Source organism: Mchenga conophoros, linkage group LG7 (genome assembly GCF_057382185.1).
Source record: "Mchenga conophoros isolate Kocher_MC1m ecotype Shallow Benthic linkage group LG7, M_conophoros_male_GT1.1, whole genome shotgun sequence".
Classification (NCBI taxonomy): Eukaryota; Metazoa; Chordata; class Actinopteri; order Cichliformes; family Cichlidae; genus Mchenga; species Mchenga conophoros.
In genome coordinates this window covers 39054832-39077708 of record NC_140532.1, presented here as the reverse complement: position 1 = coordinate 39077708, position 22877 = coordinate 39054832, and the positions used below count along the sequence as shown (strand labels likewise).

The 22877-nt window shown below is 39.5% G+C and overlaps 1 protein-coding gene across 2 annotated transcripts in view; it reads left to right on the top strand.

The window, feature by feature from the left end:
- Positions 1 to 22877, top strand: part of epha5 (EPH receptor A5) — a 63503-nt gene that overhangs the window by 23624 nt on the left and 17002 nt on the right. For both annotated transcript variants that reach the window (XM_085279189.1, XM_085279190.1), the window contains exons 4-12: positions 6711 to 6866; positions 6983 to 7321; positions 15726 to 15850; positions 16904 to 16993; positions 17171 to 17240; positions 17395 to 17497; positions 21066 to 21133; positions 21733 to 21858; positions 22476 to 22661. In XM_085279189.1, coding sequence (XP_085135315.1) covers positions 6711 to 6866; positions 6983 to 7321; positions 15726 to 15850; positions 16904 to 16993; positions 17171 to 17240; positions 17395 to 17497; positions 21066 to 21133; positions 21733 to 21858; positions 22476 to 22661 — 1263 coding nt within the window. The remainder of the gene's footprint in view (positions 1 to 6710; positions 6867 to 6982; positions 7322 to 15725; positions 15851 to 16903; positions 16994 to 17170; positions 17241 to 17394; positions 17498 to 21065; positions 21134 to 21732; positions 21859 to 22475; positions 22662 to 22877) is intronic.

The window sequence follows — 22877 nt, the reverse complement described above, 5'->3', positions numbered from 1 at the left end:
GAGTCCGAGCCAGTGGAAGCTTAGTACTGATCATTTTGGCACTATATTACCCATAATGCATTTAAGAAAGGTGATGAGTTTCACCCGTTTTATAAAACCATCATAGCTCTACAGCAATGATGCAATGCAGGCATGCTATTTTTTGTGTTGAGTCAGGTGGATTATACCATACATGCAAATTTGTGAATTAAAAGTCATAAGAAATTCACAACCTAATTTTATACACGTCACATATCACTGTCCTATCCCCTTTTTGCAAGAGCATGGTTGTACAACTGAGATCCCGACCTTTGTACACCTAGTTTGTGGATCTGTGCAATTTTTCTTCATGCTTGTTGGTCCATTGATGGAGTCTAATATTTGGAAGTAAATTAATGTCAGCTAAATGGTGAAAGGGCACTATAGTATGTTTTATGGCTAGTTAAATTGTTTTCCCAAGACATCCAATCAGCATATTATGATTTATCACACATTTCTTATATTTATTCTTTTTCTCTAGACACTTACTGAGCCAATACATTGGGTTTGGTTCGAAAGCTATTGTGACCTGGATGCTTGACCTTTGGGTTTCTGCTCGTGGTCTGATTGTGAGAATAAATGAGTTGTGAACAATGGCCTCCTCTGTCAACCAACAGAAAGGAAAACCCCATTCACTCGATTGTGTATTATTACGGTATTATCATCCTTCTTTGTTTGTGTTCACATAGAAACATGCACAAATATGAGCATGCATTGGCACATGCACACAAGCAGAGGCACACAAACACAGCAATACAAAAATAATAAAGGTATGAAACATCTCATGCATGCACACCCTGAAACACGTGTTTATGATTGTTAGGCCAGTAGTTTGCTGTGGGACAAACACAGGAACAGGATATTTACTGTGTTTCCTCAGCTGGTTTTTTAGTTCACAATAGTATCTGCTAACAATATAGGCAGTGCATTGAAATTCAGCCTCGTGAGTATTTGGATTTCTTCAGTCAAAGTTTACTTTTTGGTCAGTCCTGCTGACTGTGTGTGCTGTTGGAAGAGTGACGGGAAAGATGGAAACGTAAGTGGTTGTCACAGAATGGTGTGAGCCATTTGTGTTTCCATCCTCATTTCATCTTTTTATGGCTGTTTGGTGGTTCAGTGGTGCAACATAACTGCAGTAAAAACAACTACAACAGCTACATATACAATTTACTGTGTAGTCCGGTATGCAGTGTTCTCCAGCAATCTGATGCATTGGTATGATCAGTAATAATCCATTAACATACTATGTAATTATACATAAGAGATCTTTTTTTTAATATATTTGCATCCATACAGTTTTCTAAGCCCATATAAATGAATTTAAATCCAGTGTTCAGACACAGTATGTGGTCCTTAACTTTAAATTCTCTTTCATTTTAGTCCTTATCTCAGTACGTCTCCTTCTCTCTGCCTTAATCGCTTACTCGCTCTAATCCCACCAAACGACAGACAGTCATATAAATCAACATGTTTACAGTGAAATGTTTCCAATTAAAGAGGACGTTCGTTAAGAAGCATCAACGGATACCGCTGGATCCTTAATTGCCTGGGATGCCAGTGTATGATGCATATTAATTACGTATTAACCTTACAGTCAAACACACACAAATGCACATTAGTGTGTATTGCATATTAATTACCTATTACCCTTTGTTCTGTGCATTAAGAGCTGCGTGGCATCAGAAAGACAGCTTGCCCAAGGGCAACACATACTCGTACACACGTACATTAATACCACCAACGCCGTCTATTCAGGTTGCATTCACAATGAGGAATGAGCTATTTCAGTCAGCCAGGCATGACCATAACTAATCTCACTGCAGGAAGTGTGTCTGTTAGTGTGTATACATATGTGTTTTCGGTTATTAAAGCACCTCATCCGAATCCAGCTGCCTGCATGTCCCTCGCTATTGTTGTGGAAATACAAAAGGTGAGTTGGTCAAAAACAGACAGTAAATGCAATGTAAAATAAATGAAGTGAAAAAAAAATCACTTAAAAATAGCACTTATTTTTTAATAAACCTTTAGTAATCAAGCTGCCATGTAAAGTTAATGTAGACCGCTTGCATGTTATGCAGTCCTATCTAGACAGTTGTACTGTGGATCTTAAGGCTGCCCCTCAGCTGTTTCTTGCTCTCAGATTCTAGACTGTGTTCTTAAATTTACTCTCTGTGGCTTTTTAAGCACTTAATCCTATTTCCAACCTCCAGTTTGCTTCTCTGACCTTCACAAACCTTTGCATTCAAATCCTTTAACACATAATTAAGTGAAGAGAGTGATATTGATATGTAGTCATGATATATGTTGTCAGCTGTACTCATACAATTCAAAAAACGCATCTATAGACTTAATTTCTCTACATGTTCTTTGTTCATTTGCATGTAGAGCATGGGTAATCTATTTATCCTAAATGGAAATGGAAATGAAGTAGAATTAATGATAATAAATACCTTAACAAGTAGTGATTAGTCAACTAGAATTGACTTTTATTAAAGTGGCATCCAATGGATTTTTTTTCATGCCAGTTTGCACATTTTAATTGCAAATGTTTATATCATTTTCATAATCATTTACAACTTCCAGGGGAAAGACATTTCCATACATTAATTTAATTTAATCAGAGCGCATCATCTCGCCTTTGACGCCACACTGGGAGCAAAAGTCTATCAGTCTATCAAACGTGGAATAGGAAAAATATATCTATTTTTCAGCTAACAAATAGATTTATTTTGCATAAGCAGTAAATGTCAAAGTAACAATGATTTATTTGATTTTCATTATGGTAGAGTGGTTTAACTATTTCCCAACAATTAGAGATCATATATGTGTGTATTCTCTTGAGTGACAGCTGGCCACAACGGTGGCCAACAGACAAATTAAGAAGAAAGAAAGAAAAAACCATCCAGAATGTCAAAACGAGTTGAACAGGAAATCCAAGTAGGGAGCCATCATAGTACCACACTGTGCCCACACCATACTGTTTGACTGACAGGTGATCTTTGGGGAGCGCCACATACACGCACACAAAGTTACAGACACGCACGCCTGATGATGAGAGCTTACCAAATCAAAAAGAGATGAAAAATAAATAAAGATAATCCATCATCTTGGCATTATACCTGAATGTAGTATCAGAAATTATTAAAGAAGTTTTTCTTTTCTTTTTTTTCATTTATTTATTTTCTGCTTTGACTCTACTCTCCAACACTCTACTTCACTGTTTGGGCACAAATATGCTTGTCTATGTATGTGAAATGAGCTGCCATCCCATTTTTATTGATTTGACCATGGGGGTTTGGAGGATGAAGCCAAGGAGAGCTAGAGACCAGACAATGGCAATAAATCTATATGCAACCACAAGTGTGTAGGTGTGTGTGTGGTAACAGGCTCACAAAAAGATTAGGTGTGTCCTACTGCCCTGGCTCGCACACCCATGTTGAGGGTAGTACATCATTGGCCTAACAAAGCACATTAAGTAAGGGAGTAACCATCAGTACAGAAGCTGAAACATTAAAATGCTTCATGAAACAAAAATACACAAAAATGTATCTCATGGAATAACTTTCTTAAACACCTGAATGAAACAAGCCATACAAAGGCAGTTAAGCATAGAGAATGTCACCAGATGTAATCCTGTCCTGAAGCTTCGCCAGCTTCATAAATGTGTCAAAAACATTATCTTGAGCCCCAACTTATAATTACAGTATGTGAGGCATTCGAAATGCCAAACAGATTTTATAAAAGGCCTGTTTCCGTGTGTGTGTGTGTATGTGTGCGTGTGTGTGTGTGTGTCTGTGTGTGTGTGTGTCTGTGTCTGTGTGTGTGTGTGTGTGTGTGTGCGCGAAGCAAAGGTGAGACTTAGAGTGATCCAGGGCAGAGGGAGAATTTTTCAGGCCTAATGTTCCATGACAACAGACCAAGGTTCCGTCAAGGTGAATCAGAGCCACTGCTGCCTAACGACTGAAACACACACACACACGCACATGCACACACACACACACACACGCACACACACACACAGACATACACACAAACCATCCCACCAGTCTTCCTTTGTCTCGTCCTTTCTTCTCTTCTTTCTCCTTGTCTCATCCTTGTAAGCTTGGCTTTTCTCCTCCTATCATTTCCTTTTCTCACCTTATCTCTGTTTTTAACCATCACGTATTGTTTCCGTTTCCTAGTTTTTGTCCTCCTGTCCTCCTACCTGAGGTTTAATTATGTAGTTCTTAATAATAGCTGTGATCTGAGTGGGCTTCACAATAACTGGGGAAACACCAGCTCCTAAATTTAGAGGACAAGTCTTTTTTTCCTCAATTCTCCCCCTTGTCCTGCTTAGTGATATAGAAATATGCCACTGACTTTGCAATAACTTATAGAACTCCACTTATCAGAACTTATCTGGATGACAACAGCCAACTCGTTAAGCTGGTTTGTGAGACTGTTGATGTATGAGTACCATTTAACATTCACAGTGCATCAGCATCCCGTCTACCTGCCCCACTTAGATCAGCCTGAGATCTGTCTGTGTGTGTGTTTGTGTGGGAGGAAAGTAAATTTTGCCTGTTTGCCTTGTCGTATTTGTTTGTAAATGCTGCACATATGGCACCGATATTGGGAAGCAGATGCAAGTCCATACTTAATCAGGTGCTGGTTATAAATCATTGAACTGAAGATAATACAAGAAGGGAAATCCTTCAATGAGGAAAACTTTTTGATTAAACAGTGAAACATGAAAAGCAAGGTTATACAGGTTGACTAAAAGAAATAAGCCCCGGAGAGATACAGTGGGGCAAAAAAGTATTTAGTCAGCCACCGATTGTGCAAGTTCCCCCACTTAAAATGATGACAGAGGTCAGTAATTTGCACCAGAGGTACACTTCAACTGTGAGAGACAGAATGTGAAAAAAAAATCCATGAATCCACATGGTAGGATTTGTAAAGAATTTATTCGTAAATTAGGGTGTAAAATAAGTATTTGGTCACCTCAAACAAGGAAAGTCTCTGGCCCTCACAGACCTGTAACGTCTTCTGTAAGAAGCTTTTCTGTCCCCCACTCGTTACCTGTATGAATGGCACCTGTTTGAACTCATCATCTGTATAAAAGACACCTGTCCACAGCCTCAAACAGTCAGACTCCAAACTCCGCCATGGCCAAGACCAAAGAGCTTTCGAAGGACACCAGGAAAAGTATTGTAGACCTGCACCAGACTGGGAAGAGTGAATCTACAATAGGCAAGCAGCTTGGTGTGAAAAAATCAACTGTGGGAGCAATCATCAGAAAATGGAAGACATACAAGACCACTGATAATCTCCCTCGATCTGGGGCTCCACGCAAGATCTCATCCCGTGGGGTCAAAATGATCATGAGAACGGTGAGCAAAGATCCCAGAACCACACGGGGGGACCTGGTGAATGACCTGCAGAGAGCTGGGACCAAAGTAACAAAGGTCAGCATCAGTAACACACTACAACGGCAGGGAATCAAATCCCGCAGTGCCAGACGTGTTCCGCTGCTGAAGCCAGTGCATGTCCAGGCCCGTCTGAAGTTTGCCAGAGAGCACATGGATGATACAGCAGAGGATTGGGAGAATGTCATGTGGTCAGATGAAACCAAAGTAGAACTTTTTGGTATAAACTCAACTCGTCGTGTTTGGAGGACGAAGAATACTGAGTTGCATCCCAAGAACACCATACCTACTGTGAAGCATGGGGGTGGAAACATCATGCTATGGGGCTGTTTTTCTGCCAAGGGGACAGGACGACTGATCCGTGTTAAGGACAGAATGAATGGGGCCATGTATCGTGAGATTTTGAGCCAAAACCTCCTTCCATCAGTGAGAACTTTGAAGATGAAACGAGGCTGGGTCTTCCAACATGACAATGATCCAAAGCACACCGCCCGGGCAACAAAGGAGTGGCTCCGTAAGAAGCATTTGAAAGTCCTGGAGTGGCCTAGCCAGTCTCCAGACCTCAACCCCATAGAAAATCTGTGGCGGGAGTTGAAAGTCCGTGTTGCTCGGCGACAGCCCCAAAACATCACTGCTCTCGAGAAGATCTGCATGGAGGAATGGGCCAAAATACCAGCTACTGTGTGTGCAAACCAGGTAGAGACCTATAGTAAACGTTTGACCTCCAACAAAGGTTATGTTACAAAGTATTGAGTTGTATTTTTGTTATTGACCAAATACTTATTTTCCACCCTGATTTACGGATAAATTCTTTACAAATCCTACCATGTGGATTCATGGATTTTTTTTTTTTCACATTCTGTCTCTCACAGTTGAAGTGTACCTCTGGTGCAAATTACTGACCTCTGTCATCGTTTTAAGTGGGGGAACTTGCACAATCGGTGGCTGACTAAATACTTTTTTGCCCCACTGTATAAGAAGAAATCAGACTTCAAAAGAAACAATATAAGTGTGCCAAATGCTTCTTTTAATTTCAGCTATGAAACTGCTGTATATCTCTGATGAGGAACCTCAAAACAACCGCAACCACCCAGGGAAAATTTCCTACCAGTGTGATGCTGACCTCCTTTTTTTTTCAAAAGAAATAACCATGTCTTTTTCTCCCCCACTTTTTTTTGTATTTGTACCTCTCTCTGTGACCCCTTTTCTCCTTTCTATTTATATGTCCACTTTTATCATCTCCCTATCCACCCCCAAACATCCTCTCTCCTCCCTGTCTTTCAGTCTGCAAAGTGGGGTTTTACCGCTCGCTGCTGGAGTCTTTGGCCTGTAGTAAATGTCCACCTCACAGTGTGGCCAGACAGATGGGAGCCACTGCTTGCAGCTGTGAAGACGGATACTTTAAGCTAGACTCTGACCCTTCTAATATGGCGTGCACACGTGAGGATATAACCCCTTTATATTTGCTCATGCTCACTTTCAAGGCTTTTGTTTATCCAAATGCTTCTTTGTATTTCTAGCTGTATCTTCTTCTAAGCCCTTTTCATCTCCCTCAGGCCCTCCATCTGCTCCTCGTAATGCTATTTCTAATGTCAACGAGACCAGCGTCTTCTTGGAGTGGTCCATTCCTATGGATACAGGTGGCAGGAAGGATGTGCGATATAACGTCATCTGTAGACAGGTCCTGCCAGACGGAAGGGGCTTGGAAGAGTGCGGTCCCAATGTACGTTTTCTGCCACGCCGCACTGGCCTGTCGAACACCTCAGTGATGGTGGCTGACCTGCAATCACACACCAACTACAGCTTCTTATTGGAAGCCGTCAACGGAGTGTCAGACCTAGCCAAAGGCCATGCAAAGCAGTATGTGTCACTTAATGTGACAACCAATCAGGCAGGTATGTTCCGCCAGATTTGACTCATCATCACATTCACCATACCTGTCCACTCCTCCATTTGAACTTATCCTGAATTCTCCAGCAAAAGTCATGTTTTGTCATAACTGCTTCTTCTCCACGCTTATTTAAAATGCCACAGACCAACTGGCATGCTAGATTCATCGCATGACAATCTGGGTTTGATAACAAAGACACCAGATGATCAAATTATCACAGTATTTGTCCAACAAATCTGTTGCTGTATTAATTTTCACTTATGCATTATCCCTGCAGCGAAGGAGAGAACATGACACAGTGGACAGCCTTTTTTTTTTGTTTTTGCATCCAGCTATGTCATCGAAAAAGCAGCTTGGTCCCCTCAATTAGGCGCATCAATGAGATTCACAGGAATCTGTGGCATAATGAAAGCTCTGTTATGTGTGTGGGCTGTCGTGCGTGGCAGCAGGTGTTATTCTGCATGTCTATCAACAGTGATGGATCATGCTGATGCCATACAAGTTTACATTTGAATTTTAGGTTGGTGAGGGCTATGTTTGCTCAAGTGTGAACAAAAAAACAAAACCTAGGCTGGTGTGATGTTCAGCATTCATCATTTTTGGGAGTATGCATTATATGTGATGCCAGAGCAGCTTAGCAGATCTTTGTAACCATGAAGTCAGCTTAAGCACCAAATGAAAACCACTAAAGTGGCCAAACACATATTGGATAATGAAAGAGTCCAGCTACTTCACATAGCTGTAAATACTGGATGCTTTGTTAGCTTCCTTTTAAATGAAGATTAGGATTCACACTCCACTGGGAACCTATTTTTTATGGGTTAAGAGTTATGTGCTTTTGTTAGTTTTAGTTTTATTTGCTTGTAATGAAATGGGTAGCGCAAAGCATAATGCAATGAGAAAAATGCAAAATTACTACTCTCTTCCCCAAGGCTTCTGTCAGGAGAAAAGGCAAGAGGGGGAAAAAAAGCTATGTCGAAAGAATGTGTTTGTTCCATCCAAACAGATGGTTTACTGGCAGCCAAAGAATAGCAGTTATTATTAGTAGTATCAATGGGAGGAGCTGTACAAGTAATCAGGAAGGTACAGTTTGTGTTTAGGAGGACAGGAAAAAGAGCGAGGCAGATGGCTGTCTAACAGTCAAGACTACTGGCATTCCTCTAAATGTGTTGTCACTGTGGCTGTCAGCACACTGAGTGGATTACACCAGACTACACAACTCAAATGCAGTTTATTTCAGTTGTAGCTGGATTAAAGTTAGGCAGTCACTGGACCAAGTGGAGATTAGGGATTACGTTAGATTACACATGGCTGACAGAGTCACAGACCAATAAAGTCTGCTGTACTTTGGCTTGTATCTGGTACATGCTACTGTAAGTGAGGGTGTTTTTTTAACATTACCTTGAAAACAGAATCGTGTGAGCATACTGAGAGCAGCTTGGTGGTTAACAGTTCTAATTAGTACAAATATAAACAAGCATGAATGTACAACCTGGCCGTGCCATCTGAAATGCACTCTAAATGCCTTACTCTGTGTAAAAAAAATAGTAGAAAGTAGAAAATAGTAGATATAACACCTCTTTCCAGTGTTATTATTCAGCTAATTATTATCTAGATTCATTAGCCAACATAGCAACATCCTATTCTGAAAGGTGGCTCAAGCGTGAACTTGTGCTTTCCCAGCATGTGTAGGGTTTTCCATTTGAAGTAGTATTTAAAGGTGCTGGGAAAAATAAAAAAATGAGGAAACTAGTAGGCTAGTAAAGAGAGATGGCCCTAATGCTATAGATGTCACCAAGACTCACGTATACCATTAACTGTGCAAAGGTTATAACCCAATCTTCATTTAATATTTTTCTAGGGAAAAAAAGAAAAACGGTGCAACAAATTATTGAAGCATGTGTAAACATACATAGAAATACAATATATTAGGCAAAAGGCAAGGCAGTTTTTCTTTTTAATGTCCTGGCTGAAATTCAACCCCATTCACTTTTATATTTCCCCCCTGACCTCCTTACATCTTAGACAAAGACGTGAACCAAAGATTTCATACAATCAGACCTGTTGCCACTGCATTTCAGTCCAATTCTTGTGTAATTTGGCATACCGCAGCCTTTTCCCCCTGTTTTCTATCCTTAAGAATAAGACCATTTCTGATGAGTGTCCAAAGACCTTCAGAAAGCCTAGGGAACTACTACACTACAATAAACATTACAAGAAAGGAAGAACTCTGCTTGGAAGCAAAAATATTAAAAAAAATAAAGAAAGAACTTTTGTCTTTTGATTGACAAGTAACAGGTCTGTGTTAGTGAAAGAATTTTAGTTTTAGGTAAGAATCCACTTAGAAAGCCATCTTTGTTTATGTAATACAGTGTATGATGCTAAACACTGTGAAACTGTGCTTTAAATATTGCATTTTGGATTCATTTACAACGTTTTTCAATGTCATGATAATGACACAGCCACTTGTGTAATTGTGCTATGTCATTGTACTTGTGTAAAATAATAACAGCAGTGAATGTTGCCTGCAGCTGCTTTGGCTGATTTTATGTAGATTATATTGACTTAGGAGTGAAAACTTTCTAACATCTTCTAGATGTTGCATCTGCTTTTAAAACCAAAATTATTTGTGAATCATTTCACAACAAATGAACTTAAGAGTACTAAAGTTAGAAGTAAGTCCACCCCTAGGAATAAGAGATCCTTTTAGCCCAAGGATGTTTTTTGAATACAGCTCCTAGCTCTTTGTAGCAGTGTGCACCAACCGCTGTTTGTGTAATGCGACTCACAAAACCAACAAAGTGAGCACTTCAACTACTGGAAGGCTGTGTATCAAGTGACTAACATTATTTGGAACAATCATTTTCACAATAATCCTGAGGCAGTAATTGTAATGACTGATTTAAAATGTTCTGATCCATCTGCTCTTTAGTGACAGATGTAATTACTAAGTGAAAACCTCAATCAGCAGTTTAACCACCTGCATTTTTGTTGTGCTCGTATGTGACTGGTCTAGAGTGTGCTTCTGCTCTCTGACAGTAAAAACAAGGTACTGAGACAAAACTACTGCTAAGGCTTAGGCAGGGAGAGAGATAGAGTCAGAGGATCTGCTGTTTGATGTGTGAAAAGTGTCACACACGATAAGTTATCCGTGAAATAGGTGATTTCACAGTGTCCCTGCGAATCCCTGCTGAATAATAAAGTGTTGGTTGTTGGGAAGAGGAGATCAGGAGAGGTGAAAAACGGGAGAAATGTACGACAGAGAACGAGAGAACAACAGGGCAGAGGGGGCAAAATGTGGAGGGAAAATGATAGGATGCTTGTGATAAGGAAAGAAAAGGTTACAGCAAGACGCTGTAACAGCAGGAAAGATAAGCAGAGGACGGAAGTAAAGAGACAATAGTGAGAGTCTGGACATTAACTGCTTGTATACATTCAAAAATACAAAGAGCACTGTTGGAGCATGGAAGCCCACATATTTTTCACTGCTTTGATGTTCCTTGACACACTGGTATATACATTTGATAAGGTGGCTTGCTAGCACCTGCCTTTATGAGGTAGAAATTAATTTTGAAAAGAAAAGTAAGCCACCAAAATGCTCATACAAGTTTCCCTGCAACCCAGTGATTGTTTCCCATATGTTACATTTTAAGCTCTGTATTTGCTCAGACATTGATGAATGTTTGAGTGGAAACAATTAGCATATTGCTCTTTCTACACACTCAAAAAGGAAGCTTTGAAATCTAAATAGTTTCTTTTTGTATTTAATAAGCACAAGTTTTACAGCTTTGTTTTATTAGGATAGCTCTGTCTGTTTTAAAATATCTTATTTCAGGTTATTTGTTCCTGCTGTAGGCACATTGAGTGCCACTTGCACAGTAAATGCTCCCAAATACGTTTTTTCTGCTATTGGCTATTAATCAAATGTACCATGATACATTAGCTTGCGTGTGGTAAAAATGTGCTGCCTGCCACTGCAGCTATTTATTTTACTTTGATGTGGAGCGTGCAATACTGTGCAAAAGTCTTGAACCACCTTTCATTTCTTTAGATGTTTCTAACAGGGAGACAGACTTCCCATTCAGTCCTTGTGCATGACTATTTTCATATGAATATCATTTTTGTTTGTAAGCCACTTACACTGACCTATGAGTCATTCAATTATCAAAAGACACCCAACTCAAGGTATGAGCCAGTGCGTTTTCTCTACACATAACTTTAAATTGTATCTTTAATCACTTTGTTCCGAACACTTTGTTGCAAAAACACATCATTTGTTTCTATTTCTTTAGTTGAAACTATGATTAATGCCATAGATCACACTGTTTGACAGGTATAACATAGTATTTCTTCACCCAACATTGTGGCTCCCAACAATCCCAACACTATCTTAGCAAAGAGGTTATATTGTTGGTAGCATTGCATTCTTTCTGTCTGTATACATGATAGCTCAAAAAGTACTAAATGAATTTAGATAAAAGATTTGTAGGGTTGTAGAGTGTGTTTATTTTAACAATCCATTCAAATTGGCTAACATCCACCAAGGTCGTGAAGGTTAACTCAAGGATTTAGTGGTTTAAAAGGAACAAAAAGCCTTCTAACATATAACTTAGGAAACTGAATCTTATAAGTGTGGTGTGTATTGTCAAAATATAGAAAGGCACCAATAGCTCAGTTGTTTGTGCATTAATTTTCATTTACTTCCTCTAATTTAAAAAAAAAACCCATTTATATCCTAATTAATCCAGCAACAATAAATAAATGTTATAAAATAAAGGGAGAGTGATGGGAATGGTACAAATGTAAATTCTGTAAATACACCAAATTGGAGCAGTTTATGGTCACAGCATTAAATCTCCAAGCCACAATTTAAATATTCCAGCTATTATATTTTTTTGTCAATATTGATGTGCTGATAGGGAAGTGGATTGTGGCAAGATGCTGGATTGGTGCAAAGCCACTAATCGAATGTATTGCATCAAAAGAAAAGGCAGATTAAAGTTTTAAAGTTCCTCGCAAAATAGATGATAGCAGTTTTTGTACTTTGCAACCCTAGTGAAGACATCTCTGTCCCCTATCTCCAATTCATTCTGTCTCAATCTATCTATCAGTCATTCCGAGAGGGTAGTTATAAGATAAAAACGAGATCGTTGAAAGCCGGTATTGATTTTGGTGATGTGCAGACAGATAGTGGTCTGGGAGATTTATGTTTAGCACTGTGATAATGTTGCTTTTATTTGTTACATTGGATAGCTGTATTCCTCCAGTGAATGGGTTTTACCTTTTCTAAACTCACTCTTTGTAGAAAAAAAAAGTATCAGACGGATAGCAAATAGAGCATTACCAGCCACCAGGCATAAACACCAGGAGTTCATCTTCATTTGCGTTTTCATTGGCATACTGTACGTGCTCATTAGCAGTTATAACACGCAGTGGAAGTGTTTAAAGCTAGAAGTGTCATTACACTGTTTACCCCGTTGTTAAAATAAAAGTGTTGCTGGGTCCCGTCTACACTCTTTCAACATGTCTCCTCCTCGTCTTTCATTTTTCACTTTTTTTTGCCTCTTGCATTCCCTCCTCCTCCCCGTCTCTCTCTTCTATTACCTCTCCTTCTGTCTCGATTGAAAATCTGGGTTTTAAAGCACTTGTTTGAGTGTGAGTGCTATTTTGGTATATACAGATATTGTATATATCTGTATTTGGTGATAAGGAAGAGACAGAACCAAGTGAGCCAAAAAGTGTTTAATCGCTGTGTTTGCCGCAGACCAACATTTCCTGTTTTTATGTGTGCTTCAAATGTAAACCGACTTTGCATTAAGTAAAGCAACAGCTCAGTGAAAGCATGTAAAGTAGCTTGCACATACTTTCAACTAACTAAAATAGGAATGGCTATAGTTTGGATTATAGTCTAGAAAAAGTCAACAGTTTTAGTTTGTCTAAATTGACAGAAAAATTATTTTTTAAGAATTACGAGTTTGCAACCTTGTCGTGGTGGAGGCATTTGTGTGTCCCAGTAATCTCAGGGGCTATGGTGACAAGGGGCTTTCATCCCCTGGTAGGCTCTCCCATGGGAAATTAGTCCTGGGTGAGGGACCAGAAAAAGAGTCATTCAAAAATCCCTATGATTGAAAGATCTAGGAAACAGTTCACCCTGGCTGGGATAGGGTTACCGAGGCCTGCCCTGGAGCCCTGGAGCCAGGTCCATTAAGGGTGCCCAACGGTGAGTGCCTGGTGCCTGGGCCTTAGTCCATGGGGCGCGGCGAGGCACAACCCGAAAAAGAGACATGGGTCCACCCTCTTGTAGGCTCACCACCCGGATGAGCCACTTATGTGCCAAAGGACAATACAGAGTACCCAGCCATCTTGGAGTCCCTCGGTGGGGTACTTGAGGGTACTCCCCCTGTGGACTCTGTCGCCTTATTGGGAGACTTCAAAGCTCATGTGGGCAATGACAGTGAGACCTGGAGTGGCGTGATTGGGAGGAACGGGTTTCTGACAAGGATGTCTCCTAGATGCCTCCTGGGTATGGTGTTCCAGGCATGTCCCGCTGGGAGTAGGCCCCGGGGCAGACCCAGGAAATGCTGGAGAGATTATATCTCTCAGCTGGCCTGGGAACGTCTTGGTGTTCCCCCAGACAAGCTGGAGGAGGTGGCTAAAGAGAGGGAGGTCTGGGCTTCTCTGCTGAGGCTGCTTCCACCACGACCCTGCCACAGATAAGTGGAAGAAAATGGAAGGATGGATGGATTATGATGATAAATAAAGATTTTAAAGGCATTAAAGGAACGTAACCTCTATAATTAGTGTCCTTATTGTTTCTTTGTGAAAAATAATGTTTGACAACATTTTTGATGACAATTTTGAGACAAAATCCCTACTTCAAATCTAAGAATGATTTATATAACCCTAAAAATCACTAGCTTTGGTAAAAGGCTGTACCCTCTTTACAAATCCTTTTCAAAACATTTGATTAAATATAGAATGGAAAACTGCATCCATTTTTGGAGGGTGTAAACTTAGATTTTGGTGTATTGTTACCCATAAAGCTGCTGGGAAAATAAACCCTCTCTCTCATCATTGAATCCAGGCCTTATACCATTTAAGCATTGAGTGTGTGTATGTGTGTGAGTTTCGGTCTCTGGTTTCAGGCTTTTAAGATATTCCAGATAACACTTCTGTGCAACCATCCACTCAAGATACAGTTACTGTGTTTGTAGCGATGATTTATTCTCTGTGGACTTCTGCTGAGGCCATTGAAACCTAAACGGTGTTTAGCATTTGCAGTAGCCACACATTCACATGCACATCCACGCGCATCAACATTCACACACACACAGGCTATAGGGATGTTGCCTGAGGGAGCATTTTGCCTAGTTAAAAGCTCTTTATGTGTCAGAGACTCTCCAATTGTCCCTCTGAGAGATGAACCAATAGATCAGGTTACACCAGGATGGCTTTGCAATTGATGTAAACTTGCAGAACAAAGCTCACTTCAAAACTGAAAGGATAAATGACAGAAAAAAGACATAAATGAAAATATAAGCTTTAAAAGAAATACAAAGAAAAGAACGAAATACACAAATATCTTGTGCATAAAAGTGACACATTTATGTCGTTATTTTGTTGTTTGTGTTGATTCTACATTAGAAGAGTTTTACAGTGTATTTCGTAACCTTTAATGTGTGCCAAATTTGGTACACTAGACACTCAAATGTGAAGACTTAAACAGTTGAATTCATATGCTTCTCTGGCAGCACATGCTCAGCCAGCAGCAAGACATAAAGGGATGGTTTAATTAGACACAGGTGCACCTTGTTGCCAAATTGCAAACATGCTTCTGAGGCAGAGCTGCTTGGTAACCAAAAATAACATTTTTTGAGCTGGAGCTTGACAGACAAAAGCAAACAACCTCAGAGAGGAGCCTAAATTCCAAACATGAAACTCATAAGAAAAAACATGGCAAATTATGTCTTTGAAAGAAATCACCAAACAGCAAAGATAGATATCCGTTACTGTGTAAGTTGTTACATGAAAAACCTCTTCCTATTGTCGCCAAATTTAAAATCCTCTTTAGGTTTTTTAATCTACAGTTAAATTTTTCATGATTTACAGCAATCACAGCATGCATGACAATTAGTTATGTGCATGTAAACATCAATGGATGAGGTGTCCTCAAAAGAATGATGTCTTGTGAATGCTGATGGGATCCAGCAGATTTTACAACATTGGCACACTTTGCCACGTGCCTTTGTGCCACGGTTTATTAGAGTTTTATGCCTGTGTTATTTAGTTTTAATAATGTGAAATGCAGTGAGAAGTGCAATGGGTTGCATCATATTTAACTGCTGGATTGTGCTATTTATGTTGATACTTCAAACCGTACTATTTTCTTTGAATCTTTGTTTCTGCAGCACCGTCCCCTGTGAGTGTGGTGAGGAAAGGTCATACAGGGAAGAGCAGCATTGCCCTTTCTTGGGCAGAGCCTGATCGTCCCAACGGCATCATCCTAGAGTATGAGATCAAGTATTTTGAAAAGGTAAAAATCTTTTCACAAAGCTGTGTACCTTTGTCTACTGCCCTTGGGCCAGCTGTGTTTTCCTAGTACCTCCCTGAACCTCTCGTACAGTAGAGGTTTCAGTTTTAAAAGCACTGGTTTTCCAGTTTAGTGTTTTAATGTATACAGTTTTGAACAATATGTACTATGAAATTAAATGTACTATACAACAGAAAACTCATTTGTAGGGCTATTCTTGTTCAAGCTTTTGCTTTTAGTTGTACAATAGATATCATATTGACTTTAGTCCACAGACACACACACATCATATAAACATTTCTGTTGATAAATGTCATTTTCAAAGTACATAGCTAGTGACACTGGTTGTATCTGGCCTTTTTTAAGAGTATATATATATATATATATATATATATATATATATATATATATATATATAAGAAACTGACCATATATAAGAAACTGACCATGCTTGAACAACCTCTAGCAGCACTTCCCCTTTGCCCTGTATAACACACCTAATTTGTTACAACTACAGATGTGTGTATCTTACTGAAATTGTGTTTTAAGCCGGGTCCAGTGAGAAAACTTTGACTTCAAAAGTCTTTGTAACAGCATAATAGCTTTTTTTCCCCCCTTTTTTTGTTAAGTTGGACTTAAGTAGGGACAGCAATTTGATGCTTCTGTGCAGATCATTGTTCCTGTGCCCTTCCTCTTTTCTGCCTGTAATCCTCTGATGTCTTCTTTTCTAAGGTCACAATAAAGGTACATTGGAGAGCAGGGTAGGGTTTGTGGTCAGTGGTGAGCTAATGGCATCTGGCTAATGGAGGCAGCATTTAGCTGAGTTAAAACCTGATGTGGTTACAGTTGGAAAAGTGATCCCTACACACAGGCATTTAGACACACTCATGCTCGCATATACCACAGGTAGCTGCGGAGAGAAAGCAGCAATAAGCTATATGCATACAATTTGGCAATACAATTATTGGGGCAACACATTTTTGACAATCAAAAGTACAAAAATGTTAGTAGAACACATGAATAAATTAAGCTAACATTCTCTTTCTTCAACTAAAGGAACAGGACTCCAGTTACACAATAATAAAATCCAAGGATACTGAAATGGTGGTGGAAGGCCTGAAGCCCTCTTCAGCTTACATCTTCCAGGTCAGAAATGGGTTTCACAAATTAAGAGAATGATAATAGAACTGGATGACAAAAGGGAAGGAAAAAATATTTAAATATGTAGCAATGACAAAATAGTTTGTCAGTATTGCCTAAGATCAAGCAAATCCAAATGAATTAAATTGAAGTATGGTGCATGAATGATATGATGCATTACAGGTACGAGCCAGGACCTCAGCAGGCTATGGTGCATTTAGCCGGCGCTTTGAATTCCAGACCAGCCCTTACTGTGAGTACACCAAAGAGAAGGAGAGAATGACAATACAATGAAGTTTAACTTGTACACAACTCCCACCTGTGTTCTGGGGCTGTATCAACAACAGATGCCAGGTGTGGTTTTGTGTTTGTGTACTGTGTGTAATCCCATGTCTTGTCTTTGGCAGTAACTGCTACTAGTGAGCGTGCTCAAGCTTCGATAGTAGCGGTGGCCATCACACTGGCTCTGGTCCTGCTGGCAGTGGTTGCTGGATTCCTGCTCAGTGGGCGGTAAGGCATAACCTATATACCTGCAAAAGAAAATATGATATAAAAGTATATCCATGTGCATGTGCGTGTATATCACCAATATACACGCACATGCACATGGCAATAAAAACAAATACAAAATATTAGCATGAGAGTGCTACTGTGTTACTTTTAATAATGTTCCTGTTACTGGAAATATTGAATTAAAGTTACGGTCTGTAAAATCTAACCAGTAGATGTCAGTAGATTGCAGTCAACGGAGTTCTGTTTTCTTCCCAATTTACCTGCATAATCCTAACTACGGTGGTCACTGTAGGACAAACAGCTCTGGACTTGAGGTGGCTGTAAAATTTAGGGATAGGAGTCCGACAGCAGTTGATGAGTCAGCGAAGCTCGCTGTTGTCTGATGACAGGGATATTGTGTTGAGTTGTTGAGGATATCCTGAACTTTTCTGGTGGCAAGTGCTGTTGTTTTTGACGGTGTTGGCTCCTGTCAGTGGCATTAGTAAAACTTTTTTGGAGTGGCTCAAACATTGTTGAATAAAATGTGAGAAGGCAATCAAACTGTTTATCAGCATGAAAGTGTGATATTTTTGACACTCGAGCCTAAAATTATCTGGCATGGTGTTAACTTATTACCAGCTGTTGTTGATTAGACGGGAAAGTCACATGTCAGTAATTAATTGTGATATCAGGAATAAATAAGTATGTTTACGTACATTATGCATGTTTTCATGTGTTTGAGCCCTGAGTTGGGTTCAGAAGTTGAGGCTTGGACATTTTCTAGGACATTTTCTCCAGATGCCAGTTGGATTGTATGTTTCATTCACATTTTTGCTTCTTTCATGAAGAAGCATAGGTATGATCTTTCATTTCATTTTAATTTTAAGGGACAGCTTAGATTGAGCAGTTTGGAGACAAAGTTAGAGAAGCAAGGCTGAGATCGCCTGAACGTGAGGAGGAAGGATAGTGGATATTAGGCGAAGGATGCTGAATATGGAGCTCCCAAGCAGGGGGAAAAGGAAGACCACAGAGAGATTTGATGGATCTAGTGAAGAAGGACATGCAAAGGGTTGGAATGGTACAGGAAGCTTATGGGATTGGGTCAAATGTAGGCAGATGTTCCACTGCGCTAAGCCCTAGATGGAGAAGTTTAATGCTGAGGTTAAGTTTGTTGTTACTGGACTATGAAAGTGCAGTTTAAGAATTTGAAATGTTCAATGGAAGAAGAAAAAAAGAGGTCCAAGAGGTCAAAGACAATTTTTTCTTATTTTCTCCTTATTTAAAATAAAATAAAATAAAGCAGATAATAGTGCATATTCTTCTCTGTTTATTTTATGTACAATATTGTACGTTAGTTCAATAATGGTCCCTCATCACTTTATCCATTTCTGACCTTATGCTGAGTAAATCTCGTTTCTGTCCCAGATATTTCTCTGTGGTTGAGCAGCATTATGGGATTAGACACATAGCTTGAAGTAAGACTTTTGTGATAGGTCAGGATTAAGGGTTGCTTTTTAGGTTATAACTACAGGCTGGATTCATATCAGTCAAGTGGATTTTCCTCACATCTGGTAGCACAACCTTGCTCATAAGCATTTACCATTTTTCAGTCTACAAGTCTGTCACATTCGCATGCCCCCATGTGCATATGACCTTCACTTTATCAGTAAAGTCAAATTTTTTTAATTATGAAAGAATGTTCCCCACGTGCAGACACAAAACTGCAGACGGAGTGATAATAGACAGTAGAGAAAATAGTCAAAGCCAGAGTAAAAAATCATTAGAACTCGTGTATTCCTCTGTTTCTTCAGGGTAGTTAAGTCAAAGCTCACATTTCAGTTTCTCTACTATATTTTGAGGTTTTCTAAGAATGAAAATACATGTTCGTTTTTCTCCCAGATGCATATTGTTGCTTCATTTACGAAATTTTCTTCTCTCCTTCACTATTAGGTCATCATTTAAACAGTTTAGGTTTGGTAAATGCACAATTTTAAAAAACTGTATTTAATGTTGAACATAAAATTATGATGTTGGAAAGAATTCAGAAACAAATCAGAACGATACAGAGTTGATTTCTGGTTTAGCCGAACAGAGATGAGGATTGCGGATCATTCCGGGGTTTTGTGTGTGGGGGAGGAGAGATGGAAGAATGCCAAATTTTCCAACGATGGATTTAGGGCACAAGCACCACAACCCCCTCCCACCAATGCATCTCCCACACACCCACTCATACATGACTCTCCAGACTACACACGCGTGCACAGAACACATGTGTGGAGCCTAGCACATACGCACTGGTGTATGCATGGGTTAACACACATGTACGCACACACGCAAACACATGCATGAAGTTGGAGGGCATGCTCAAACCCCTTGACTCAACAAATCCAGCAAACTAAACACCCTCCAGGCAGACACACAAAACACGCACACGCACAAATACAGACACACAGAGTCAACCCTCTCCAGCTGCCCATACAAACCCCTCTAGCCAAGCCTGGTTACCCTACAGAGAGGTCCGATGGGAAAGACTTGGACATGGCCCCGCTGTGTGTGTGTGCGTGTCTTCATCTGTCTTCAAGAACTAAAAGATAGGAAAAATTCTACCATCAAAAATACTTGTTTGACAAATGACTAAAATAAAACAGTAAATTTACATTGCAGATATTTTAATTAGTTACTCTGTATCTGTTCGTTGCGTGGTGTGTTTTTGTGTTTGCATATAGGATCAAGTTTAAATTCATTACACATGTTTAATCTGGGTTATCTGTGATTATCTCTGATGCCAGTTGTAAAAATATTGACTTATAGAAGCGTTTTAAGCACAAACACACAAACATACAAATGAATGTCGGTTTAATCCACCAGGTTTACACAGACATAATGGAAAAGAATATGATATAGACATAAACATAAGCCTTGGGGCTTCAAAAGTTCTGTTTTCAGTCTGGCCTTTCTTAAAAAGTGACAGATCTCTTTTTCCTGTTGCAAAAGTCAGAGTTGATATGTCGAGAAGGGCTTTCTTGGTTATTGATATTTTGTGGAAACTGCATTCCTTTGCTGACATCTTTTCTTTTCAGCAATATTTTTGAACACCTTAAAAGATGGGTTAGCAGATTCAGTGAGAAAATATAAAGCTTATTTTGCACTTAGATTCTTGGGGGAGGTGGCAGGGTTTGCTTTTCTTTGCTTGGGCTATTTTGTGAGATCACTATTCAAAAAGTATATTTTTTCCTGTGTTTTTGTACTAGTTTGTACTAGGAAATAGTTGCCAAATGATATCACTTTGAGAGGAAACCACAGGGATCATTTCTTTTTTACTGCCTTCATCTCAAACTGCATTAATGCCGGAATTCATTCAGTCTACCTTGGAGACGGTGATAAATGTTAAAATACTTGCGCTATTTCAAAATAAAAGTCCCATTCTGAGAAATATCATCAGATTTAGTTATTCCCCCTCAGTGTATGTGTCATTGAGACAAGTATCATTTGACAACATTGCTTAGTCGCTGACTTTACATGTGTGTATTTAACAGCACTTTGACATGACATTGACACTAATGTTTTTGGATCACTTCTTCCTTAGGCGCTGTGGCTATAGCAAAGCAAAGCAAGATCCCGAAGAGGAAAAGATGCACTTCCACAATGGCCACAGTAGGTTAAAGCCCAGACTCGTTCTGTATGTGTCTATGTATGTGGGCTTAAGTTCATCCAAAGTTTACAGTACATGTACAGTACAGGGTTCACACAGCGGTCATGTCTGGTCATGCTATCTCCTTTGGCATGTGCGTACTATAAGTACAGTTGACAGTGTTTTGCTAGAGTAGCTATTCACTGAATGGCACTGCCACAAACCAGGCTCATAGCTACCAGCAAACACACAGTTGGCAGACAACACATAGAGCTATGATGACTTATAGATTGTGACAGCTTAATATATTTGTCCACATTTTTGGCATGACACCCTCTATCCATCTTTTGGTATGGAATCAAAGCCAACTGTGATTGGTATATCAACTCCAGAGTAGTCAGGAAAATAATACCATGTGGGATAGTGTTATATTGATTTGGACTGTGAAATAAAATGTTTAAAATTAGCGTTTATTATCTGCATGCCAAATTTGCAGGATGGATGAAAAGATGGTTGTCTTCTGGGAATAATTAATGGCACTAATTAATACATGTATCTTTTTTTTAGGCGTATGAATCTATTGTACTCAAATAATAATGTTGCTCTGTGTGTGCTTCTGCAGTAAAATTTCCAGGGGTGCGTACTTATATCGATCCCCTCACCTATGAAGATCCCAACCAGGCAGTGCATGAATTTGCCCAGGAGATTGACGTTTCATACATCTCCATTGAAAGGATCATTGGTGCTGGTGGGTAAAAAATAATGTCTGCATCTGTGTGTGTACACCTTGGAGATCCACTGTTTCATATTTGGAGCATCAGTTTAAGCCTGTCTGTGTTATCCTTAATTCAGAACCACAAAGGTAAACCTGTTTAATCGGTGCCCTGAAACAGCTTAACGTCACAAAATGCCTTATTAAAACACATAGACTAATAGCATAATGACTCGAGCCTAATTCTGCCTTCTGTAGTGTTGAAACATTTTCTCATTAACACTACTGCAGTGTATCGTATTTTCTACAACCTTCATAAACCTGTCACATTCATAATTGCATAAGCTTGCATAAGTTAAGAGTGTGCTTAAAAGCAACATTGTGCACAGACATAAATAATGTTTCCACTGACAAAAATTTTGACTGACCACATTTATTAGCTTCAAGCGCTTTAGCCAATTTCAAGATTGGCCCCTTAAAGTAAAGAATATAAGCTGTACGAACACAGTGTGTCAGGCACAAAATTTCAGCTTTACTTAAAGAAAATCTATCTGTATCTTCAAGGTTGATTTGCCATTTCATAATAGTTTTTACAGGTCAGGTTTAACTGAAATGTTGATGCCACTCTTAATGTCTACCTTTTTTTCCCTCAGGGGAATTTGGTGAAGTGTGCAGTGGACCGCTGAGGCTGCCCGGGAAACGAGAGATCCAGGTTGCCATTAAGACCTTGAAAGCAGGCTACACAGAGCAGCAAAGACGTGACTTTCTTTGGGAGGCGTCAATCATGGGCCAGTTTAACCACCCAAACATCATCCGTCTGGAGGGTGTGGTTACTAAAAGTGAGTTATCAGCATGTGTATCACTATTTAAGTTTAATACACTGTGTTTTGTGTGAAACTGCATCCTGTAGGATCTAGCACATATTGGATGTCACAATGTAAGTAAAACTCACAGCAGTTGTTTGGTGTAGATATATAGGAATCTTAAGCCTTGCTATGTCATTTTAAACTTGCATGCTGTACTTAATCAGTCCTGTAGTTTAACAGGTTTTCCTT